The 26,960-nt window shown below is 40.4% G+C and overlaps 1 protein-coding gene across 2 annotated transcripts; it reads right to left on the bottom strand.

The window, feature by feature from the left end:
- Nucleotides 1–251: 251 nt before the first annotated feature.
- Nucleotides 252–25,778, bottom strand: NPAT (nuclear protein, coactivator of histone transcription). 2 transcript variants are annotated; one of them, XM_086621722.1, is made up of 18 exons: nucleotides 25,742–25,778; nucleotides 22,368–22,486; nucleotides 20,706–20,766; nucleotides 19,120–19,192; nucleotides 18,586–18,626; nucleotides 17,331–17,561; nucleotides 16,747–16,831; nucleotides 15,480–15,612; nucleotides 14,213–14,304; nucleotides 14,048–14,135; nucleotides 11,828–11,924; nucleotides 11,168–11,299; nucleotides 8,675–10,372; nucleotides 6,885–7,000; nucleotides 6,684–6,792; nucleotides 5,423–5,480; nucleotides 2,472–3,627; nucleotides 252–1,594 (listed from the first exon to the last, which is right to left on the bottom strand). In XM_086621722.1, exons 1-18 carry the CDS (start codon nucleotides 25,776–25,778, stop codon nucleotides 1,517–1,519), a joined length of 4,404 nt encoding a protein of 1,467 aa, XP_086477848.1. In that variant the 3' UTR covers nucleotides 252–1,516. The 2 variants fall into 2 exon arrangements, with proteins under 2 accessions (XP_086477848.1, XP_086477856.1); XM_086621730.1 differs by having other exon boundaries at nucleotides 16,747–16,828.
- Nucleotides 25,779–26,960: the final 1,182 nt, after the last annotated feature.

Raw genomic sequence — 26,960 nt, 5'->3', positions numbered from 1 at the left:
TCAAATAAATAGCAAATCTATGAAAAATATCACATACTAACTGTCAGAATACCATTAAGCATAAAATGCCACCACGTAGCTGAGAGAATTGTTTTTGCCACTCTGACAAGTGCTGCTGTTAGAACTTAGTGTTTAATACTGAACTCTTCGTCTTAAAAAACAATTGATCAACACGACTTTTCTATACAATATCCGCAGAGCTGCTCAGTTGACTCACTCACAAAACATTAAGCAAGACACATAACTTTTTATTAAAACAAAAATATTTATTCAAGCTGTAAATGCTATGCAGTATTTATTTATTGGATGGGTTTAATATAAACATCTACTGCATATAATATTGGTTCCTTAGGAATCCTTGTATACTATCTGAACCATTGCCCTGTTGCTGTACAGATCTCTTGGAAGAAAACGTTCGTTTTTTAAGACCTCAACTGTTTGAGAACAAAGGAGGAAACACCAGTAGAGGAAATTTTGCAGTATTAGAGCGAGGCTTAGCGTGGTAATTTTCACCCATGCTAATTATTACCAAAATGCAGGCCAAGCTTCTCCTGGGCCTGTTTGGAAGCGGGTTTCTGTAACAGCTATGACAAATTCTACGTTAAACAGAAAGATGAGATGCAAATTTTTCCATGTCTGGCTAAAAGCATAAGTGATATTAACCAACGCTTTCTGAACAGTACAAATAAGAGAACCGACTTTCGCAACAGAACACGCTGAGATTCTTGTCTGGCTTTTGCTACAGTTTAAGTGTTCACACTGGAGTATGAATACGGGGGTCAACCCACAAGGAAGTAAACTGTTTGCCAACAGCTCCTGCATTCAAACGAGATCCTGTGCAGCAAACCCTGGGAACAGATGAGGCCTGTCCAAATTAGAGTTCTTATCTGAATGACTGTCTGGGAAAAGCTTCATTAGATCAGAAATACTTTTGGCTGTTTTACTGGCCTCACGTTTAGTTACTGGTATTTTTGTTAACTCATTCAAAGCCTGACAACGTGGGTTTGACTGTTATAAGAGAAAAGAGTGTTGGTACAAGCCAGTTACGCCTGAAGATTAAGTCCCTTTCGGATTCAGCAAGCCAACGGGAAGCAGCCAGGTGAGCTGCCCGTGTCTTAGAAGAGCGAGCTACAAACACCACTGCCAAATTCCCAACCTGTTCACAAATCGGCTAAGCGGTTCAGGTGGGCAAGTAGAGAATGCAGCAGAACACAGACAACATGGTGTAACAGGAAACGTACAACTTCTCTTACCTTACATTTATACAAATTTACAACTTTGCAAATTAAATGGCTCTATAATTACGCAAGTGCTTTTCAAAAATAAACATATACCCACTCAATGATATTTACACTTAGCAACCTGCTTCAGAAACAGCATGACTTTGCTATAAAGTGAAACTTCAGTGCACTGAAAGTGCAACTCACCCTTCAGAACTAACTTCTCTTCCCATGCAAAACCTCAGCGTAAAAACACCTGGCTTTAGACAGTCACAGTTCAACTTTTTTTTTTTTTTTCATTCATCATAATGCAAAGACAACAAGAACTTGTCCACATCCATTCCTGCTGGAAAAGAATTTGGTAGCTTCTTTTTCTGTAGGAGAGAAAGAGCAGTCGTGTTAAGCACAGAGAACATGGGGATGCAGAAAAAGCTGTAAGCATTCCTTTCTTCCTCATCCTTCCATCTACCTTGTAGGTGTAACTGCACAAAGCTCAACCAGGAATCGGACACGGAAACGCACACACGCTCATGTACCTCCCAGGGCACAAACGGCATGACCACAGAACAGGAGCAGCTGAGCTCCCGGCTTCGCACCAGCCCACCCAGGCTTCCGGCAGGCACAGCCTCTCAGCCCTTGCCACGTACAAAGCACAAGTCCGTGACATTCCTCAGTTATAATATTTCAGGAGTGTGTACAACTGAGCACATCCTTTACAAAGTTATACTGTGTCTGCTTTTTGATTGTTCACGTACATAATCTTTTCAGTCTCACGCCTTTGCTATTTGCCATCAAATCCCCAAGTCAAAGGTGCGGTGCTGTAAACCAGACAGACTGGAAAAACACAGAATGTGGATTCCTACTCCTGGTGATAAACGAGCATGAAAGAAGAGCTTGAATTCTAGTAAGGCCTAGTTTGAGTTAAGCCTAGTTCCTACATTCCACCTAGAAACCTGGTCTGAAGTTAGAATTTAGAAACTCGTTCATGTTTTAAGAGAAATAATTCAATTTTCATAGGCATGTGCAGAGTCAGTATGAGTTACTTGTGTGTATCTGAAGACTGTACTCATCTTAAGAAAACTGTTAGTTCAGAGTAAGCTCAAGAGGCAAAGTTAGTAAGACTGACAAATATAAATAGGATGTCAGAGATTCGGACTAGCACCTCTGAACCATCCCATTTTAAATAACATACATAGAGATGTCTAATACATATTTAGAATTTTAAATTGAACAGTAAATGCTTGTACTTGCCTTTATTTTCTTCTTTTTTGATGGTGTTGGAGAGCTTTGAAGGTCTTTTCTATTTGCAGAACGAGAATTCCTCTCACCCTCGTTCAAGTCCTCCAGTTTCCTTTTCTTTACCGCGCTCCTTAAAGACCGGAACTGTTGGGTGTTGTCCTTCAGGGGGGTTGCAGTGCTAGTCCTTGCAATAGCTGCCCGCGACAGTATCATCAGCGTGTGGGCAGCCATGCTGACGCTGTTTTCACTACCTGTCTCGCTGGCTGGGCTGCAGGCAGGCAAGTCTGGCGTGGCAGGGGGTACCATGATTCTAGGGGTCGTGCTGTCCTCGTTGAAGCGCCGACAGGTCGGTGTCCGTACGCTGTCTGTAGTGTCATCCGTATGCCTGTCCCCAACCCCAGATGGTGTACGGGGTACTGGCAATTCTCCGTTTTCCACTGTTTTACTAGTTGGGCTCTGCCACTGTACGTCTTGCAACACTTCCACACATTGTTTAGTGAATGGACTGGGCAGGCAGGGGCCTTGGGCGGAAACTTTAGCTGGTTCTCGCTTTGGCTCCTTCGAAGACAAAGGAACGGACGCTGAAGATTTGCTGTTCCCATTCGACAGCGACCCTTGCTTTTTGTTCAGCTCTTGCACTGAAGCAACTGTCTTCTCGTTCCATAAGCTAACACTTTGTTGGCCATTTGAGAGTTTGGCAGCGTCCTGGTTCTTCTGTTTTTCATCCGTATCCCTTCGTAATTCATTTTCTTTATTTGCTGTAGTCTTGTGGAAGGGATCCAATGGAAGCCCTGCAGCTGCCACCTTCCGCTCAGGCTGTGGCTCCTTGGCAGCTGTGTTTCTGTTGCTACCAACTTCAGGCTTACACAGAATTCTAGGCAACGTTTTCTCTTTCTCTCTCTTTGCTGCCTGTGCCTTCACAGAGGATGATGCGGAGTCGACAGCAAATAAAGTACTTTCGTTTCTTTCTTTTTGGGATAAACTTTTACTAGTCTGAATTTGGGTGTTTCCTCCTGGAGTGGGTAGAACATTATCAAAGCAGAGCACCCTCCTGTGACTTTCGCTTTGCCTTGAATTTGAGCTTGTGCTCTCTACTGGTGCAACAGGTAAGTTCTCCTCCACTTTCCTTCCTAGTTCTGCAGTGATAAGCTTGTCCGAATTTCCAGTCCTGAAAATGAGATGAAAATACTTCAGCAACATACCTGTTCTTACCGTGCAAGTCCATTTCAGCTGGCTGGAAGTCCACACCTGCCCCTCAGAACACCTGTTTGAAGCTCTGTCCGGTCTCTAAACGTTACACGTTTCATTAAGACACAAAGACCAAGAGTGAGGGATGACAACTGCAGAAAGCTCGGAGGCCAAAAGGATGACAAAAAGCTATGAAGCAGAGTCTGTACAAAGAACAATGAGGTAGACGAGGGCTCTTCAGCCTAGAAAGAGGACGGAGGGGAAATACAACACTGCTCTGGGAAAAAAGCCAACAAAAAGGAAACTATTTGCTGTATCTTCCAGTGGAAGAACTAGGGGCATCAAGTAAAACTAGTTACAGGTTCGAAACAGAACAAGGAGGTTTGGACACTGCATGTAATGGGAAGGTCTGGGAACTTTTCTACCCTGGGATATTTGTGGATGCTGGTAGTTAACTTGAGTTCAAAAAGCAACCAAGCACGTTCATGACAGGAGAGTCCATCCCGGAATACTGGTTGTGACTCTGGAAGTCCTTGGAGCTGAAATTGCTAAGCAGCTGCCACAATATTCTGGGCAATATCATCATGCGCGTGCCTTGTACTCTCCCCTACGCATTTGCTGTCGGTGAAGGGATACAGAGTGAGACAAGCAGCTTTCAGTGGGCATTTGGATAAGAACGTACAAATTCCCTAGGGCTTGGTCTCCACCTGACAACTTGCCACATTGGTGTGAAAAAGGCACCACTGCACTGTAGTCATGCCTAAAGAAAAATGCTTCTGCTCTGTCAGCTCATGCCACTGCTGTGTCTGTGCCCGTCTCCTGGCCTATGCTGTGTTTCCAAGAGGTTTCCGCATACTCATCTGTGCTAGTAAGAATCTCCCCATGCAGATAAACCTTTATGGTTCACAAGAGGGGAACTTAAATTAACTTTGAGGTGGTACCTTTGGTACCTTTGGGATGGTAAAGAAGGTATGGCAGTAGCAGTTTGTTTGAGATGAGACAGGGCAGAGAGTAGAAGTGAGAAATTACATCTCTTTACAGAGAACATTTTGCTCTTTGCATGCATGTATGTTGTATACTTTAGTATATTTTGGTGGGGTTTTTGTACTAGTTGACTTTATTGTTCCTCTTTTCCTTCACTTTTCCAACGTTTTAGCTGATTTCTGAATTGGAAGATTATATTTTTTAAAGTATGTTTTATTTTTAAAATAAAAGAACATTTCACCTCTAATATTTAAACTGAACTTACCTCTTTCTACACTCTTTCACTCATTCCAACATCCTTTTGTTTCCTATGTCCATTAATGATAAAGAGGGTTACTACTGAAGCCTTGCTTTCTTCCCTCTTACTTGCCCAACAGGAAGACTAGTACCTATCCCAATTAGCAATTAAATTATATTCATCAATATATATAAAAAAAGGGTTTAATCATCAAAAACTTCCAGTAAATGTCACAGGTACTTTCTGCTAGCTTGGACTCTCCTCAAACAACTTTTCTTTGACGATTCAGATGAGCAAAAATAAACACAAAGCCATATAAAATTAACAGAGGAAGAGTAACAGCAGAATTCTAGCACAGACTTGTCACTAATATGTCACTGCACCAGTACTAACACACATCTGCAACAATACTCCTAGTAGACAGACAGGAACTGGGAAAAAAAGGAGGTACAGCTCATGCCACTGCTGAAAAGGCTGTCCTTTCAGTCGATACAGTATAAAGAAATCCATGGCAGGAAAAAGAAAGCAAGTTTGAACACCTAGCACCACTGACCTTTGCGTACGAGAATTTGTGTGGCTCAAAGGCTCAGCTACACTTGGTACCAGTTTTCCTGGAACAACAGATGAAGCATTAATAAACCACAGTGTTCTGAGTAAATCGTCTCACAGTTGGTACAATGACACCGGTAGACGTGGCACTGAGGGACATGGTTCAGTGGTGGACTTGACAGAGTCAGGTTAACGGTTGGACTCGATGATCTTAAGGATCTTTTCCAACCTAAATGACACTACAATTCTGAGACATTTCACCAGACACGAGAATCAATAAAGAAAAACCCAGCAATGAAAACTCTGAGAATTTTTTGTAACTTTCAAATTTACAGATTAATAGATTAGCAAAGGTCACCAACTAAGTACAAACACGAAGCTTGCTTGCTATCTACACTTAGATAATACATTGGTCTAGCAGGACAAAAAACAATTAAGCTGGACTTAGAAACGCACAGCAGGGATTTCCAAGTAGAAGGGAAAAAACCACAGGGATCTCTCAGTTATCCATCAGCAAACCAGAATGCAGACCAACTACACCATCCTAGCTTTTTTCTTAATTTGCAGCTTCATTCTATTTTCATTTTTATGTGTCAGCCTACTTCTTTTAAAAAAAGGTAGATAGGCTAATTACACAAGTTGTCCTTATAACTCAATTTAGTTTGTATTTTCAATTATTTTTCTTTACTCCCTCCCAACACTGAGAAATGATGTAACTCCAGCCTTGTTTCATTTATTATTCAAAGAAGCAAGGTCTCAATTAAATAAATATACAGAATGTATATCTGAAATAGGAAAGAAAAAACAGATAAGAGTGCATTTTTTGTAAAAACATGCAACACTTTTTCTGTTAAATATTTTCCTTAACAGATGTTTAGAATTGCTGACTCTTCCAATAACTTCTGTATTTCTGTGTCACTTCATCCTGATGGCAGCAGTAAACTGTACTTACAACCAACAAGACGAAAAATAATCAGAAACATAAAGAAAAATGAATTTTTTTGAACTGTGCTAGAGCCTTACAACATTAAATTTCAAAAATAAGTTTGACCCCAAATCTGAAATTATGTTAACACATTGGGAGTAGTTCTTTGTCAATTGAACAAATATAGTTACTAACTAGAGGTACAGGCCTCTCTCAAAGCCACCCCAGCAGTTACGTGGCAGAGGTGCACTGGTATTTATAAAACTTTATTACTTAGAACTGACATGTCTGTCGGACTCCCCCTTTTCTTCCGTCCTTCTCAAGAATGCAATGCAGGTACCTGTGTTAGTCTTGCTTCTTGCTCCAGGAATCTTTTGTGATTTGGGAGAGATGGGAAGTTTGGGGACGCTTCTGTTGCACACCGGATTAGCCACAGGCATATGTAGAACCTTGAAAGAATCATAATATTCCATTACAATTTAGCAAAGGCCTCCTTTTCATTTTGAAAAGACAACGGTTTATTGGTGATGTGCTGTGCTACCTGGCGGGCAGGTGCTGAGAAAGTATTTCCATTTTGTCCTACTACAGAGAGAGGTATCATTCCCACCATTCCTTGCAAAACGGGTTGCACTGGAGATGCAATTATAATGGCAGAACCTAAAAAATAAATAGTAAGTGTTAAAATTGTACAGAAGCTAAAATATTTCAGCGAGAAGAAAAGCTTCAAGACAGGATTTATTAAAATTATGCACAGTCAAACCTGTGGCAAAAAAAACTCTGGCTTTTTTTTAAAAACTTCATGGTGCTTGCTATATGTCACTACTAGAAAACGGGGTAAGTGACTGTTATTTTTTGTTTAAATTGGATTCTTTAGGTATCTGTTTTCCTTTTCAAGAAGTGGTTCAAAATGAAGTATGTGTAACATACCTATGTTAAGGCTTGAACTTTAATTTATAAAAGCCAGAAAAAGTAATATCAAATAGCTCATTTTGCTGCTTAGTAAAAATAAACTATCACTTGCATCCTATTCTCTACAATTAGCATGCTCAAAAGTTGTTAGCAGGGTAATTTTTTTTCTTCCAGTGCACCCATAACACCTTCCCCTCATAAGCACACAAGAAGCTGGGACAGTCTAGTTATGTCTGTGTGTAGATATCTAATGTACATTCCTGGTTAGTAGGAGGTGTTAAATGTGGTATGTGAAGACTTCGGTTAATTAGTGGGTTTGAGATCAGCTATTAAAAAAAAAAAAAGACAGACTAATTTGGACTGTTTGAGCCAAAGTTTCCTACTTAACTATTTAAATCATAGTTAAAAGAGTTGTTTTAAATTAGTTATGCTAACAGGTTGTAAGAGTGTCTGGCTGCCAGGTATACAGGAATCATAAGGAAACTATTACAGCACGTTGATTGAAAAGTGAAAGAAAAATTCAAATAGTTAAAGAAAAATTGATTCCACACAGTTCTTGAGTTACACAAGCACCACCAGGAAAATATCAAATGCAGAAGAATGCTCAAACTTCTGTTCCTCTCCCTATGAAAAAAGCCCTGAACAGCTGCATAAAGAAATCCTAATGACAGGAAAGACACTGCACATACTGCTGCACTGACTCTGACCACAATGAAACGACTACACACAGAAATTCAGGGACAACTGTGACAAGCTTTTAGTTTTGGAAAGAAATCTCAATGTGTTCATTATAACCAGGTTATATCTAACATTTAAAAAATACTTAACTTTTTTCTTGCTGTAGTAAAAAAAAGCACTTATTATGGAAAGAAATAATGTTGTACTTTCATACTTGTCTAAATGTACTTCTAGTGTAGACTAGGCCTCTGGAAAATAAAATAAAACAAAACAAGGAAGTAATTTTGGAAGGAGTGTGTACATTTAGCCAGTTATCTGAACTAAATATGGGTACTCATAAACACATGGCATTCTATTTATAACAGGAATCTTATTAAAACCAACAAAACAAACAAACTGCTTTATTTAGTTGAAACAACAGAACCTCTTCTAGTGTAAGCCAAAATGTGCTTCCTGAATTTATCACTGCTAAACTTACAGAATGTAAGCTTCTGAAATATGAGGCTATTTTTTTCAAAGCAGCCTGGTCAATGACTCTTTGTAATTTTTATTTCAGTTTAGTTACGTTATTTAGTAACGACTAACATACTCAAAAAATACGTAACTCGTGGCTAGTTTCAAGGGGCAGATAGAGCAGTGTTTAAAAACTCAGTTTTCTTTTAATGCACTTACCAAAAAAAAAAAACGAATTAAAAGAGCTATATAAACAGCACATTTCCAGTCATGCTCTAATAGTGAGATTACCTTGTGAGAAATTGGAGGAGACGGTCTGGTTTGCTGCAAACGCATTGCTGGATCTAGGAGGAGTCCGTAACTGTTGTACAGGGGGAGCCTGGGCAGCAAGCGGCACAGAATTGCCCGGCAATACAACTACGTTTGATGGTGTTACAGCTGTGCCCAAGGTAGCTGGATCAGTCACACAGGTGGCTATATAAAGGTTGTTTGAATTCCCAAAAGCTGTGCTTGTTGCTGGCATCAACTGTATAAATCCCCCTTCCTTGGAAAGATTAGTTGTACCTGCAACTGAAAAAACAGTGCAGTCTTCATTCGGAGTGTTAACTGAGGTGACCACAGGATCCTTAGGTCTAAGTACAAGGAGATTCTGTTCTGCCAAAGCTGAATCCACATTTTTTTCTGTGTCTTCTGAAGTCAGACATTTGGACAGGCCTGCAGTTCTGGTTGGGGATTTGGCTGGAGAAGACAATATTATAGTCGGCAAATTTTCTCCTGTGATACTGGAAACGGCGTTATTTAACTCTGTGTCTGATGAAATAAATGGATCATCACTGATGATGATCTTGAGGGACATTATATTAGAAGGATCAACATCCATTGGTTGACTACTAGAAGATACACCGCTTGCACTTTTGGCCACAGTACCTGATTCATCTGTTGAGGATGCAGTTTCTGGGAGAGGAGACTGGCAGATTTTGGACGTAGTAAGATTACTTTCAGTGGGTACTACAGAAATTTCTGTACATGCATCATCACCGGAAGAGAAATATGTATTGTCAGCATCTGCTTTTGTAGAAGATGAAGGTTCTTGCATTTCCCCTTGTGATCCCTCCAAGCTTGACTGTTGTGAAGGGAGGTTAAAATCTTTCTTACAAGGCTTATCAAGTGTATGCCGATTATCCAAATAAGGTTTGTTAGAAGTATCAACAACTCCAAGCTGCAGCTCTGTTTTGTCAAGATCCGAAATCTTCACTGCAGATCTTGCAGCACAATCTGACTGTGTACTCTGTTCCTGACGGTTAGGGTGGTGGCCAGGGTTCTCCTGGAAAACACCAGGTAAGGCAGCAGTACTGTTTGTTACAGTCTGTTCTTTTCCTGCATCTGCAGATGGGCTAGAAACTGATGAACTGTTTTTTCCCAGCAGTACGCTGTGGCCAGGGCTCCCGGCAGAAGGGCTTTTAGTAAGTGTTCTTTCAGATAGTGATGTATCTGGTGACAAGTGACATTTACTTCCAGAATATGTTTTGTTTTCACTGGCTGCAGCACCTTCTGCCAAGGAAATCAAAGAAATCTGCGGACTATGAGAATGAACATATTCTAAATTAGGACTACTTTGAGCACTATGACTTAGTGGGCCTTTTTCCATTTCCATAGCTCTTTCACTTTCAGATACTAATGCAGATGACTCTCTTTTATCATAAGAATCTCTACAGTGTTCATTACATTCACTATCAGAAGAACTTTGTCTCTTGTTAGGTTCAGTCAAACTAGGCACAGAGTCAAAAGCAATTTCAAGCTCTCCAATATGGTCAGGGGTAACGGTTTTCAGCACTTCAGTCTGCTTCCCTGGTCTACAATTTCCATGCAACTGCTCGTTGTTTGTATTTTTCTTAGCCATATCATCATCATTAATGCTGGTCTTCAAGCCACACGATGCTTCTCCTAACTGAAAACTTTTACAGGATAGCGATTCTCTAGAATTATCACCTGTTGAACAGAGTAAATTCATTTATAATTATTAGAACAGATGATCCTTTCACAGCATTTATAAGCAGTTTATTAGTTCAGTGGAAAACTGTTTCACAGGAAACTAAGCAGGAATAATGCTACTCATCCTTACTTTCAAGTTGAGCGGAAAGTATACGAAACATATGGTTAGATTACATAGATTAGGCAATCTGCCAAATCAGTTTGTACGTAAATAATAAGTAAAACCATAAGAAACAAATGGCTTGACTCACTAAATCAGTTTTCCAGAAGCACAAAAAACATCTCAGGATAAAGAACTCTTGGCTCTATTTCTCATACACCTTCACTAAATATCTGCTACTGACTATCATTAAGAAAGGTGTAGACAGACTAAACATACCTTCTGTCCAGAGTAAGACTCTCTTTGTGTATTCATTAATCAATACATTACCGAATAGAGAGAAAAGATTAGTATGGTTAGATGTAAAATATTGTCTTTATATTTACATGTTCCACAGTGAAGGTTGCAAAGTATCTCTGTTTTGAATGAGAAAAGAGTTTTGCAGACATTGTGATTTCATTAGGAGCTTACCAAATACAATGTGTAAGTACACTGATGGACTACTGTTAAATTTAATCGACTGAAGCTTCCTAACAGACTAGGCGTATCCACATATTCATGCAATGTAAACGTCACATTAGATACTATCACTATAAACAGAAATGTTTTGACATGTACAAGTTGTCTGAAAATACTTTCAAAATGAAAAGTGAACAGACTAAGAGACAGAGAAAAAAAAACCCACAACCTACATCTACTAGTTTCTTCTGTTCCTAAAGAACTTTCAAGTGTTTCCAGGTTATCCTCATCCACTAGGATTGTGTTTTCTGCTCCACTCTGACCAGAAATACCAGAAGGTAAGTTCTTGTTTACTTTGCTCTTTCCTATTTTCAAAATAAAGCATGAAGAATGATTAAGCATGTCATTTTACACACAAATGTGATTATTACATTTTAAATGAAGCATGGAGATTTCAAATTCAAGAAATGCCACGCTAAACTCGAAGAACTATTTTTCTATATTCATTACAATTCTAGAAATAGCACAGGAATGTCCTTATATTTCATGTTAGGATATCTCTGATCAAACAAACAGAAAAATATTACAACAGAACAGAAAAACAAATATGAACTATCATCCTTTAGACCAGAAGAGTCTAGAATAACAGCAACAAAACAATCACTGAGCCAGCTCAAAACCAGAACTTCAGCCCCAAGAAAATGCTGTACTTTATAGTCATGTATAAATGTACCTAACAATCTAAACCTGAATTGAGGGACACAGATGCCATACAGTCCACTTCTCACGCAAGAAGCCTGCTGAATTAGCGTTGCTCCTTCAAGCAATACTTGGAAAACTCATCATTCATGATGCTTTACGGTAATGGTACAATTGAGAATAATGTACCCTACCATAATCAAACAAGTCAAAGAGTGCCTGAAAAGCTGGATCCGATTCTGTCTGTTCTAGAATGTCCTGTATAGCTTCTTCTGACATATGAATTTCACCCTGAGAAAAGACAAGACATACAGAATTTTTAGACAGTTACTTCCGTAACTGAAAGAAAAACAAACAAGAATTGTTTTCTTTTCAGATTGTTTTTAGTTCTATTACTACTGCTCAGCACAGAAACATAAAGACAAATGCTGGACACATTGCTGCCACAAATTCAATGTCTGTAAAAAAATACTGGTGATTGAAGGTTAAGAAATAAAGCCCCTCAAAACCCAAACATCTGTGTCAGACATTACACCCTGCACAGGCATACTGGAATATTCTCCACATAGTGATCAATAATTGTTAAGAAAGACTAAATCTCAGGCTATGTTGGAAGCTTATGCAGATGGTGTGAATGCTGCGAGCTTGCACTAGCCAACCACTGGTAAAGAAAAAAAAATAATCTGAAATTAACCGGGAATTCTTGTTTTTGCATACATCTAGAAGACCACACTAAGCAAAGGGAGGTTTAATTTCATTTACCAATTACATATTCTACAAAATTAACTTACAACTACCCTTCTGCAGAAGGCAGTTGGAAGGCATGGCTACACTGCTCTAAGGTTCTTGTTTCAAGCTGACTTGTTTGGTAGAAGCCCAGGAAGAAAACGAGTGGGGCACTCAGTACAGAGTTTCTCCTGATCTCCAGGAGATCCTCCAAGCGCTCTACAGCCTTTGATGTGGTGGTTATAAGGGTGGATGAAAAAGATACAGAAAATACTACATGCTGCTGCTTCGAACACTTGGATATGCTTCTGCACCTGAATGGTGAGAAGCAGACCTGCTTATCTCCTCCTCTGCCTTCAAGAGCGTTAGGAATCTAAAACTTTCCATGGATAAGGGGGGAAACGAGCCAAATAACAATGTATTTCTGATGTTAAGGACTATGCAAAATATCAGCAGAAAGCCAAACTATTCTAGACTGAACTTAATCTTCAGCTACTTTTTACAGAATTTTTTTACACATACAGAGCTTGGGTTACATATATTACAATCAGGACTAGGTTCTTTTATAAATTACCGTTTCAAGATTTCTCACTTTACATGCCCGTTGGGTTACTGATTTTTATACTTGACTATTGTAATCATGACATCTCATGTGATATGCTTGATTATTTTGTCTCAGCTACTCTAACTAAATCAAGAAGCTGCTGTGATTTTGTTCTGCTCAGAAAAATGGAATACATTTTTTCAGCTCCATATTTTGACAAAAAATGACTTAAAATCACCAAATGACAGAGCAATAGCTTTTAAAAAAACAGACACCTCTACTTAGTAAACAGGCAACCTGCCTCTACTCTCTGGCCCTTTTTACGAGGGCCAAGAAGATTATAATTTCCCTCCTTAAAAGCCCTTTGTAACTCTGACTGCCAGCTTGAGCGTTGTAGGAGAATGACGGGAGAACACTAGACGTTTAGTTTGTAGAACGTACATTTCCTCCAAAAGCAAGAAAACATTAAATTTGAAGGAAAAGCATCCTCATTTAGACTCCAAAGACAACTCTTCTTGCTATACCAGATAACCCATGTTTATCTTACAGCAAATCAGAAAATCAGATCAGACTAAACGTGTTTGGAGACTGCGAGGTATTTTAAATTCTTTTTTGATTTATAAGGCTAACTGGATCCCCAGTCAGAAGCTGGTACCCAGTTACTGGTACCAAATATACAGTGACAAGCAGGCAGCTGGTGAGTCTGGGACAGTGTACTTAGACCTCACTCTGTGGGCACCAATAACAGTGGACCTGCTCCCTTGGCTTTTGACCCTGCTGCATGCTTCTGCTGCCTTGTACAGGCACTGGGAATGCATTCAGAGCACTAAATTGGCTCAGAAGTAACTCCAGCCAAATACTAGTATCCTATTAGTTCAGCTCCTCGAACCCATCCACCACCATACAACACAAGAGTTAATGCCTATGCAAGGGAAGTTGTGGAACTGGCCCTGGGCAGAAGCTAGCCATCGAAAGGCTCAGCTGTATTGTAAAACAAATAAACAAATAAAAAGAAAGAAGAGAAAGAAGAGAGCAATCTCAGGTATCAGACAGTAGACAGAGGTTCAGCATAGTTCCTGATACTAACTGATCATTCTCACGTGCCTGGTCTTCAAAAAACGTAAACAGGGCAATCCACACCTACCTGAAGTCCAAGGATTTCATCAATTGAAGTCTCCTGTTCCATGGGACCACTGTCTGCCTGTTTAGGGGCCTGAGTGACATTGCCATCACTGGAACACATTAGTCATTAGTTCAGAAATCAAAAATAAATAAAATATGTATGAAGTTTAGAGGTTCCTTTTACTACCTGCTCAGGATTTTGTTAATGTTCTCAGCAAGCTTCTCCTGAAGAGACTTGTCGCTCAAGATTTTTTCTCTGGCATTTTCAATAACCAGTTGCTGGAAAGGACAGTTTTAAAGCAGTCAGGTTTCTTTTTTTATCTAGACTAGAAAAGGAGCATGAATTTCCAACTTATTGGTAACAAATAATCAATTCAACACAGAAACTTTTTAAAACACTTCTGGAGAAGTACAGCAAGATGTATTGTGCTTTCTGGTTTCCATTCTCTTAAAAATTGTTGTCTTCTGACAGCTTACAGGTATCTTAGTAAAGCCAATGAATCAAGGGAAAAAACCTCTACATAGCCGTGCCATCCTCACTAGTTCAGTGCACAGAAGAGCTAGTTCAAATACAAAACAATACATTTATCTTTTAAAGTTCATTTCTATAATCACAGAATCATAGAATGGCATAGGCTGGAAGGGACCTCAGAGATCATCTAATCCAACCTCCTTGTCATGGGCAGGGACGCCTCTCAACTAGATCAGGCTACTCAAGGCTCCGTCCAACCTGGCCTTGAACACCTCCAGGGAGGGGGCATCCACAACTTCTCTGGGCAATCTATTCCAAAGTCTTACCACCCTCATACTGAAGAATTTCTTCCTAAGATCTAATCTAAATCTGTTCTCCTTCAACTTAAACCCATTTCCCCTTGTCCTATCAGTGGACACTCTTTACTAAAAAGTCCCTCCCCAGCCTTCCTGTAAGTTCCGTTCAGGTATTGGAAGGCAGCTATTAGGTCCCCTTGAAGTCTTCTCTTTTCAAGGCTGAACAATCCCAGCTCCCGCAACCTGTCCTCGTAGCAGAGGTGCTCCAGCCCCTGGATCATCTTTGTGGCCCTCCTCTGAACATGCTCCAACAAATCTATGTCTCTCTTATGGTGGGGACACCAGAACTGGACACAGTATTCGAGGTGGGGTCTCACAAGAGCAGAGTAGAGGGGGAGAATCACCTCTCTTGACCTGCTGACCACGCTTCTCTTGATACACCCCAGGATGCGGTTGGCCTTCTGGGCCGCATGAGCGCACTGCCGGCTCATGTTGAGCTTCTCATCTATAAACACCCCCAAATCCTTCTCTTCAGGGCTACTCTCAACCCACTCTGTGCCCAGTTTGTATTTGTGCCTAGGATTGGCCTGACCCAGGTGCCAGCTAAGACAAACAACATGTAAAAGACTACTAATCCTTAGTCTGAATTTTTTTAATGTAAATACCTTCCATAAGTATATACTCACTGGGAAGTTACCATCTATGAACTCTTCAAGGGGCTCACTTTCTTTTTCTGTTATTACTTCACCAGGGTCTTGAGAACTTCTAGTTGCTGAAAGAGGTCCAGATGTTGCAATACTTCTCCTCTTCTGAGATTCACTGAAACATTCCCGGAAGTTTAGAATGTACTTTGTGAGAACACAGCAAACAATAGACCTAATGGTCAGTAAATCAAGTGTTTCTCTTCCTTCTTAGTAAAGGAAAGATGTTAATCAACAGAAAATTAACTATATACTGGAAATACAATAAAAGCTGATAGCTGTTTCATTATGGAGTATGCACATATTGTGTCTGACTTCACAGAAGTTACAAACAAATATACAGACTGTGGGTAAACAGCACAATGGTAAACTGAATTCCATGCCCACTATTCAGTATTTTTCCCCCTCCAGTAGATGTTACTTTAACTGGCGGTACAGGTTCTAATACAACTGCCACTCAAGAAAAAGATTTGTGCATCACAACTGAAAACAAAGATCTCTCAAGGAGCAGCTGTTGTCAAAGAAGCCAACAAATGTTAGATTGCACAAGAATTTAGATAATGAATAGGAGATGTAATATTTTTATACGAGATCATGGTGTAGGCTCTTCTGAAATCATCTATCAGCAGTGGCACTAAAATCACTTATATACAAAAAAAATCATGTACAATGGAGAGTACTTGGAAAAGGTATAAAAGAGTAAAGATCTGGAAAAATCATAAGCAAAACCATTGATTGAGATTTAGTCAGGGATAAAGACAACAAACGGAACACAACTCATTAAAAACAAAAGGACACTGGAATCAAAGAACAAAAATGTAAAACTAGTGTAAGAACCTGTTTTCACATCACTTTTAGTGCGCATATGAAAATTTTTGCTGACAAAGTTTACTGAAGCCGGTATTTTTTCTAAGTTATAAACAGATAAATGTACATTTATATCAATACTGAGAATTTTCATAATTGATAAGGATACTTTGGAAGGAAAACTAAATCTCAGGCTCCAAGATTATTTGCCTATGTCTAATACTGGAATAAGTAAATATGCAACGAGGAAGCACAAGCAGCCTCCTATCAGTCTAACGTTAAGCTCTTTGACTTTCCTTTCCTTGTGAAACACCACACACTGGCCACTCCCAGTAAATCTTAAATGTGAAACGCTCCACCGTCTGTGAAAATTTACACTAGAGGTTAGAACACTGCATAATCTCTAAACGATCTTAAAAATAAAACAAAACACCCCTGTGTTTACCTTTTTCGTCTTCCTGGAGAAAGTAAATTTGAATGAAGCTTTCGTTCTTGTGATGCTGGAACTTGAATGTGTATGAAATCTCCTGCTTTGTAAGGGAAAAAACAAAGATCATGATTTCAGTACCTTTTCCAGTGACGTTCTTGAAGCATGACAGAAATCCTCACACTACTTATTTTGTTACAATCAGTTCCTGGGAATTAAAACGAATAATTTGGTATTATCATGAAAATGTGAACCATCCCTTTTAAATACATCCTGAGAAAAACAGTTATGTGATGTGGATCATCCCTATCTGCTAAAACAAGTGTTTTGGGTCAGCGTGAGAACACAGCACAGAATAACGACAAACTAACGCACTCCTGATCTCTGAACCTGCACCAGCAAGCAAGTACGCAAGAGCCATCTCCCTTTCGGGCTCTCCTTTTATTTTAATCACCTGAGCCAGTTTGGAGACCTAGCGGATCAAAGCACGAGTTTTCTGACATTTTTTTGGTGGAAGATGATTACTCCTGATTCTAGAAAACTTCCATCTACATCTGTAGATTTTTCACAGAAAAAAAGGTTTTAAAAAGTGTGCAACTTACTATTGATCTTGTTTTCTTGGGTCTGTGGCTGGTGCACAAACAAGGTATTCAGTCTTGTCTGTGACACGCTTTGATTTATTGTTGGCCTGTGAACAACTTGAGGAGGTACAACAGAAGAGGAATTCTGTGGCCCTGACTGATGGGCTACAGCCAACAATCCTGAGTTTGTAGAAGCTGATTGCTGAAGCATCCTCTGTCTTTTCATTTCTACAATTCCACTTCTTGTACGTGCTGGAGATTATAAAGACAAGATGAAAATACATGATAAAATAATTTTAAAAGGTTGCTCATTTTTCAAGGATGTTCTGTTGAAACTTTTCTGTGCTTCAACAACTAATTCAAGAAACTCAAGAAGTAGGCAACACCCATCTCTGTCTTCTGCATTACAGGTTTGAGCCAAAATAATTCAAGAAGTAGCGTAAACTTACAGAGACATTGTAACCATGCTTGCACCACTGCTTAAATATTTGCAGGAATAAATCATACCAAAAGCACATTTCATCACATAACATATCACTCATATAATTGACCTTAACTGAAATAGCTAAACCAACACAAGTTTGCCTTTACTTATCAGACTAAATCTGACAAATTTGAACAACAGAACACCACCACCTGATCCACTGAATCTCAGATCCAAGAACAATCACTACCTATATTTCACATTCTCTGTTCTCACACAGGTCACTCACTAGAAGTACTACAGAGAAAAAAAAATATTTTTAAGTAAAATAATTTTTCTTTTTTGAGAGTTCATTTGGCAATTCTTGTAATGAAAGAAACAATTCTAGATAGAACAAGTATCTTTTCATATTTTGTTCGGATATATGCTTGCATACATAAAACAATTTTCAATTTTTATATTCCCCTTCTACAGCAATGAACTACTTATGTTTTCAGCTCCTCTATGAACCACCTATTAAGTCAACAGCTTCAGGACTGAGGCAGCAGTTTTCAAATCTTTAACTGTGTAAACTTCTAAAAAGTTTTCAGCGGAGAAGAAAACACTATATAGAAAATTTAAGCCCCTTGCAAAAAGCTCAGCTTCTCTTCTTTTCCTTTCTTGATCTATACAGTAACCCAGACTGCACTGAAGATAACAGACATGCTGAAAAAAACACTGCAGAAGAGATTTGACAAAATTTTAGGAGCAAGGATGTGTTACTGATTGCTGCAGCATTCCCCCATTTTTTGCCAAAACAGGTAATTTGTACATAAAGCTTATTGATCCCGCGCAACTGGCTCAGCTACTTACTCCTTTGATTAGCAGAAAATCCTGTGGAATTCTGCATGCTCCTATAAAAGAAAGCAGGTGACATAAAAAAAAAACAGAAAGACAATGGAAACATTCAACTACACATCACGATGCTACCTGTCATATGGTTAATGTCAGTCTGGTCCCAACCACACGTTACTTCAGAAAGTTTCAATCTACTGATCGTTATTTTTATTCTTTTAAATAACAGTCACAGATTCTTCAAATTAAGCTTACTGTTCTATTTTTGATAGATCAAGTAACAACAACAGTATCGGATTCTAAATGAGTCATACTGTATTGTTTTATTACGGGAAGGCTACGTACTCACGCTGATGCCCTCATCTGCTAGCCGTGCCTTAACACCTTGAAATGTCTACTCAGCTATCAACTCTCACAAGCCTATCTCCTTCACCATCTCTCAGAGGCAACAGAAAGTAAAGCTCTTCTCATACCACAGCAAGGGGAGTTGATCAACATCGAGACTCACTCTTAGGGTAAAATTTTACTTTCTTGATTTCAAAACTATATTACCTGATCTGAGAAAGTGTATAGTCTAATTTTTTCCACAGAGATGACATCATTGCTGGAACTTCATTTGTCGTTTCTAAAATAAACCATAAAAAAAAAAAAATGCATTTTATACGCTTAAAACAGATACAGGTTGAGAAAAAGTAAAAATTACAAGCAAAATAATTATTATGGGGTGTTTCAGACATCATCTAACTTTAACAGAACATTAAGAAGGCAAATAGAAAGCCCTAACTCCTAATTTAAGAACTCGGATTGATATGAACACACACTCATCATGGATACAGTCCTCAGTTTTAGAAGCCTAAGAGAAACTGAGGCAAAGGCACCCATGATGACAATTCTCAATGGAATTTGCACATGGTGCTGACTCCTGGGCAAACACATGCTAACCTAACCTAATCCAACCCAACCCACTTCTGGAAACGGTATTCATATTCCCAAGTCTCTTGTGAGCTTTTGAAAATTTTAACCCGGCAGACAAGTCTTTCAAAGTAGTGGTTTATTTTGAGATGTCACCCAAACAGGTAAAAACACTTGGTATTTTTGCAGCACAGAACATTCAAGTATAAATGGAAAGATCAATTTATAGAGTTTTTCAAGGTGTCAAGTTCAAAGTATTTTGAAGAAAGTATGTTTGTGTCTTAGTTACCATTTCTATTAAACTTAGTATGAAAGGAAAAAGAACATTCAGAAATGTTCCAAACATGGTAAGTCTTAAATTCAAGTCTTAGAACGAAGCACTGCTAAAATCTGATCGTACAACATGTATCAAAAAATTCTAAGACTTGGTAACATTCAGAAGCTCAGTAACTGCTCCTAAAAACAGGAAACGCTCTAACTCTGTCTCTAATATTCATACAAAATATTAAGCTATTCTGAAATTATTTTATTTAGTTTCAAAAACAAGACGAGAAACATTTTGCACCACAGGACTCTTCCTGGCTATTTCATAGAATAACTCAAGTTGGAAAGGATCCATAAGGATAATCAAGTCCAACTTTCTGCTACTCGCAAGACTACCTAAAACTAAACCATATGACTAAGTGCGTTGTCCAGATGCTCCTTGAACTCTGACGGGCTTGGTGCCATGACCACTTCCCTGAGGAGCCTGTTCCAGCGACCGATCACCCTCTCGGTGAAGAATCTTTTCCTAATGTCCAACCCGAACTTCCCCTGATGCAGCTTCATTCCATTTCTGCGTGTCCTACCTAGAGAGAGGAGATCAGCACCTCCCCCTCCTATTTATAGCATAAACAATACACAGTGTAATTTCTAAAGCATAAACCCATACATTTTGCATTTTATTAGTTCTTTGTGCTTTGTTACATTAGAAGTTCTTTACATTAGAAGTTCTGCTCAAAGTGAAAATATACGCTGGCAAATACAAACTAAGACAATCAGTTAATTTTGCTGACAAGATGCTGATGTAATTGGCCGTTGTCTGCATAATATGGAAACCTCCAACTTCTAGCATAGATGGCAGACTGCTCTAAGTCCATATGTAAGTAGAGATGTTACCTCTCCCTCACAGAATTCACAACAGATAAATGAGAAATACAAAATAAAATCTCATTCTGAAGGCTTACCTTTTGTTTTCATGGCTACGTACTCATTAAGAATAGTTGTCAAGTTTTTTCCACACAGGGACTGGAAGAAAAATACTCATCTTAGAATCTTCACATGACACTGTATTTAAGCAGTTATTTAGAAGACTACACCATGCTGACCCTCAACACAAGGAAATGCACTTTATGTTGCTGGTGCCGAGTTGTCTCAAACAACAGAGAAATATATGGAACAAAACGCCATTATGAACACAAAATCTGAAGCGCTTGATCTCATTGCACAACACTGATACAGCAGTTAGACCTGCATCACCTCCACTTATTTGTATTATTATGGAATAAAGTTACAAAAAGAAGATGATGAACAGCTGTAAGAGTAATGAGTATGTATCATCCTGGAATAGAACATGTGTTAAGATACAAACGTGAAGAGAACTTCTGTCTGAAGTAAAATTCTTAACAGTCACACAACTAACTTTCATCTCATATTTACTTGTTCTGTTATTTTAAGTGAAATAAAGAAAATTAAGATTTTGAGGTGACCACTATCATGTGTTGTACCTTCCTGTCTCGTTTGCTAGTGGGAACTCCACAGGGTATGACAAATACAGCTCTTTATTGCAATTATTTTGAGCTGCAGTGAGAATTTTTTCTTAGACACTATCATATCATCACTTTTCTATGAAAAACAGCAAAAATGTTTCTACTGAGAAAAGGAAGATAATTAAAACCTTTAAGTATCTTGATAATCTATTTGCATTTGGTTTTTCTAATTTTTGGTTCCTAATCCCCCACCCTCAAAGAACAGATGACTAAACACTTGTAAATTACGTCAATTCAATGGTCTGTCTTGAATGGGTGCATCAAGACTTCACATCTCAGAAAAGATTTCCACAAATTTTTAATACTGTGGACAAAATCCCAGATCAGACCATATAATTAACTAACATATTAGAAGAATGAAATGGAAAACAGGAAAAAGATGCACATATAAACATTATAAGGTTGATACACAGCAATATCTATATCCTGTAATTTGCATACTACATTAAAAATCCCATTTTGTATATGTTAAAAATGCAAAGTATCTAATTACTCTGTAGCTATATGCACATATCTACATACGTAGCTACACATTGTATTTATGCACACCCAAAGTTCCACATTTCACCTGGGACAAAGCAGATGATACTGATCAAAGAGGAAGTGGAAATGAAAGACAGTTTTTCTCAACAAAATTTGGTAGCCTCAGATAAAGCTGAGGTACCTTACCTAAATATTTAGTATGTACTCAAAATGGAACATTACCAGCTGTCCTGTCTAGGAGAGGCAGGTGATCTCCAATAAATCTCAAGGGCAGCCCTGAAACCAACAAAACCCTTGCGACACACTTCCATGAATCAACCTCAAAGCTATGAAGCAGACAAAACATAATACGCTGAAACCAATTTGCATATTTTACACTTAAATGTTTCTTATTAAGATTAAATACTAGAAACCAAATAACTGCTAATACCAGAGGATGCAAAAAATAACCCAAAACAAACCCAAAAACCAGAGGAGACAATCTAACTGAACATTTTAAGCATCATTTGAGAAGCAATTGTCACACCGAGAAATCTCACTTGTCTTTTCCATGGACGCAAGACAATTTAACTTTCTGCTTTGCAAATACAAACTCACCAGCAAGCAGGCTGGAATAAACCCATCCTCTGTACAGTGCTCTGCATATTCTTTCAAATCCGAGCTTTCCAAAATAAATTCACGGCAGGTAGCTAGAAGTTTTTCCTGTTGTAAATACCCTGCAACAAATCAGATGGAAAATTTTGCCATTTCACTCATTACTTCTGCTCAATAGGTATCAATGCATTAACATAACCAGTTGCATACAGTGTTGAAATGATCCAGTAAAGATTTGGATGTCAGACAAGGAAAGTGAAGTTATTTTGAAAGAAATATCTTGTGAAATATTTATTTAATAATTGAAGCCAGAAAGAACACAAAATATTATTGATATTACACTGTATTTACAAACTATTCAAGACTAGAAATGAGGCAATATGAACAATTGCTGCTTGATCTTTAGTACCAACAAGAAAATAAAAGTTCTTGGCTCAGGATGCTGGAAAACTAACTCTCAAATGGGCTGAACAACCCAGTTTGATAATTAAATGGAATTCCACAACACTTTGTTAATAAAATGCATTGCTATGTAAAAGTAACTCTCCACACACCCTCCTGTTTCAAAACAGGTAAAGTCTGTGCAGCTGTTCTAACAGTGTATAAGATTATTAAAAAAAATGGCATTGTACAAAAACTAATAACATAAAAAGTTCCCCCCCACACACACTTACTGTAATTTTCATTTCAAATAGATTTACTAGCTGCAACTTGTGCCCTGTACACACCCCAAGACTCAGTAGTTACCCTAACAGGAAACATACTGAAAAATTTACTTTTCCAAAATTCCACTCCTTAGCAAATACGTTCTGCTTTGATTGAACTTTTAAAGCTCCGCTTTAATCTTCAAATATTCTAAACATTAAAAGATAGAATTAGACCAATCTGAATGAAGGGATTCTACAACAAAGAACCACAAAAGAAAATGTTCCTTCTTTCTTGCTTGTAGCAGAACTGAACACGTAACGTTTTAAAGAAAGGATAAAATATGTGCCTGATTATACAATACAGGATAGATACAAATTAGCATATCTATCTCAAAGGATGCCCAAAACGGTCCTCCTCAGTTCAGGAATGCCTATAGAAAAACGTAGCCCTTAAGTTTCCACGAAGACAATTATCTTTCAGCAGATCCGAGTATAGTCGGATAGAACAGATCATGCTTCAGACACATAAGCCCTTCAGGTCTTCAACAAATAAGCAAACTTGAAAGTTAAACACAGTTTGGGAATAACTACTGTGAGTTTAATCACAATGTATGAGTTGGCCTATCCAACAGAAAACATTAGTAGTACCTGTGGAAAAGTAAGGGCTGTCCTACTTAATTTTTCAAATACGTTTTGCTGGAAAACTCTCAAGCCACAAATTGCTGGAAGCTGAGAGTGTATTTTGGGGAAACACAATTATATGCCAGTCCACTTATTCCTATCCACTATACCATCCACTGTTGGCCAGGATGGAAGATGGGGTATTAGGCTAGGCAGAGCTTTGATCAGTGCTGGTACGGCTGTTCTTACAATCCAACTCATCTGGACATTTATGTAAAAAGTTGCAATTTTTCTTCCTAGAACCTACTACTACAGTATCGCAAGGGATGACCAAACGCTTGCATACAGGCACATTTGGCACTCACACCAATTTCCAGCAAAATCAGGCACTCCAAAGTTTAAAAATGCCTGAATTAAGATCTTCTGTGCAACTGAACTGCTGTACAATGACATTAACAGTACACAGCCTTTAAAGTTGCTAAAACCAAATTAAAGGCACAAAAGGTACAGTACCTTCTGAACTAGGAATGAGTCAATATTTAGTTCTATCTTAAGAAATGTAAAGACACATGTCTAACTCATAGCATACATTCGCTCTTACATTAATTAGAAAAAGATAAATTTTCTTATGTATTTTTTTGTGGGTGAGCTCATCTTATCATCTGGGTTTTGTTTCATAAACCAATATTCACCAACCTTCACACCACCAGAAAGACTTTAATTTAGAGAGAAAAAAAAAAAAAAGATGGAAGAAGAGCTGAACTGGGAAGCCTGTTTATCCGCCCAAATTCAGAGATGCCTCATGGAAGAGGAATCCCCATTAGAGGACAGAAATAGCTACACGGAATATCCTGTTCTACCACCTTAGGTTGCTCAGAAGTTTTCTAGACACGATGCATGCACCATGCCACAAAAGACACAAGATAGGATGGATCATCCTTAGTACACATGATGTTGCCAAAATTGTATACTACGTCTGCAAATCTCTGGTAAGCACGTGAGGTAAGCCTTCTACCCAGAAACTTGTAACTCAACCAAGCTTTTATAGAAAAGTGTAGTGAGGGATCTCCCTCGTACAATTTTAAATCTTTTACAATGCATGGAGTTTCTAGAAATCCACTATTACTTCACAGTAACAAAAACATTGCGTTTCTTACTAGCCTTGTTTCTCAAGAGAATAGCAAAATACATTTCGGGTAGCACTTAAAAATAGATTGTGCTGGAGGAACACTGAAGAAAAGAAAAGATTCAGCTTTAATGGTCTTAGATCGAAAAAAAATTGCGTAAAACTGAAAACTGAATCTCACAATGCAAGTTGCCAGGAAATCGTGGCAACCTGTGCTATCAGGTGCTTATGTGTGGGACTTAAATACGTGGGTCATATTTCCGATGACCATCCGTTTGTTCGTATCTTTGGCAGTATCCAAATAATCCAAAGTATAAAGTCATTTAAAAAACTCTCTGTCCGCTGCCGACATCCCGAACACACCTCTCTATGCTTTCCACAGGCACTGATCAAACCCCAGCTCTCAACGCAGCCTCGCAGGTGACAGAAACAGGGGGAGAAAGAAAAAACAGCTGAACCTTAACCCAGCCTGCTCTGGCACTTCGGATCGCCCTGGCATTCCTCCTGCGACCAGACGCTTTACTGCACCCTATTCACCAGCCGCCCGTCTGCGGGCGCTCACCACAGACCACCACGTTTTGCCGAGTTCAAGCCGCGGCCGGGGCGCTGCACAGTCCAGCCCGCACGACCCGGCGGGCTCCAGCGGCCCGAAAGCCCCTCAAGATCGAGCTGCGTTTGTTTGCCGCCAGAGACGGGGCCGGAGCGGGGCGGGGGGCGCGCCCGGAGGCCGCAGGGCCCTGGCTGCACCTCGGCGGCGGAGCCAGGGACGACCCCAGCCCGGAGAGGACGAGCGCGACGCGGTCGAGGGTCAAGGGCGCAGCCGCTTCGCTCTCCTGTCGCGCCGAGGGCGCTGCCGGCGGCTGACAATCCCCAGCGGAGCCCACCTGGCGCGGCCGCCGCCGCAGCCTCCCCCGGCCCCGAGAGTCCCCGTCGCGACTCAGAGGCGAGCGGCGGCGCCGCCCCGCCCTCACTGGCTCACTCACCCAGCACCAGCCGGGCCACGTCGGACGGCAGCAGCATGACCCGAGGTGGCGAGAGGCACGGGGGGAGCGGGGAGGGAGGCAGCGGGGACACAGCTCCCGAAGGCGAGGCGCAGCGCAGCCGCCCCGCCACCGAGGCGAAGGCGCGGAAACTCCGCCAGCCAGCGCCGCGCCCGGCCCCTTCCGCCGGAACCCGCCGCTGCCGTGCATCCGCTTCCAGGTCCGCACGTGCGCGCCGCGCCGCTCCACTCCGCTCCGCCGGGAGGAGGGAGGAAGGAGGAAGGGAGGGGCGCGCACCGCCGCCGCGGGCGGCCGATCTTCCCGGCTGGCTCCTGCCGCCCGCCTCGCCGCTCGGAGGTGGGCCCGCTCCTGCCCTCCCCTTCCGACTCGCGCTGGGCCGCCGTAACGCCCGAGGTTCCGCGGCGCTGGGGGGCTGCTCGGCCTCCCCTCGTCTCGCCCGGGCTCGATTTCTGGCGGGAGGGTGCCGGCCCCGGCCCCGAGCCCCGCCGCCCGCGGGCGGCTGAGGTGAGGGGCCGGTCCCGGTGCCGGGCTGGGCTGGGCTGGGCTGGGCTCGGCGGAGCGGGCGGCCCCTGAGGGGCTTCGCGCGCGCGGGGGTGTCGGGAGCCAGCGCTCGCGTGGGAGCGGCTGGGCGGCGCCCGTTAGTTGGAATTACCCTGTAATTAGCCCGCAGCTGATTAGTAAACACCGCTCCGCGATACATGTCATTTTTTTCTGATGTGTTCCTTCCTCGCCTGGTGTAAATTTTTACAGGGGACGAACGCGGTCATAATACGGTAGTTGGAGAACCGCGTAGCTAGTGAGAGAAATAGTCGATGGGTTTGCTCTGAAGAATTTTTCACTGTTATTTTTATGGCCGTTGAAATACCGTTAAGTACAAAGGAGAGGACTGGCTTCTGCTTTGATACCCAGTCCCTACAACATACAACCCGTGTTGCCACAGTTCGCCGTCAACCATTTTTCAGCCCCTCAGCGTTTTAGCCGCCGTTGGTATTGAAAAAGTTGCTTCCTCCTTTCGGTTTCTTTTCCAGCAAAAGCAGCGAGTTAGTAAAGGAACGCTTCGTCATTTAAATGGATTCAGTTGTACAGTACAGCCAGCCTTCGTGCATACATTTTCCTTTTCATACACACCCATCAGTCACCATATCTCTGATCATACTTAGTCCCAGCCTGATCTTGATTAAAGCTGAAGGAAATAAATATA

This window comes from Tauraco erythrolophus, chromosome 1, assembly GCF_009769465.1.
Source record: "Tauraco erythrolophus isolate bTauEry1 chromosome 1, bTauEry1.pri, whole genome shotgun sequence".
Classification (NCBI taxonomy): domain Eukaryota; kingdom Metazoa; phylum Chordata; class Aves; order Musophagiformes; family Musophagidae; genus Tauraco; species Tauraco erythrolophus.
The sequence above is the reverse complement of the archived record's forward strand: the minus strand, read 5'-3'. Positions and strand labels throughout refer to the sequence as shown.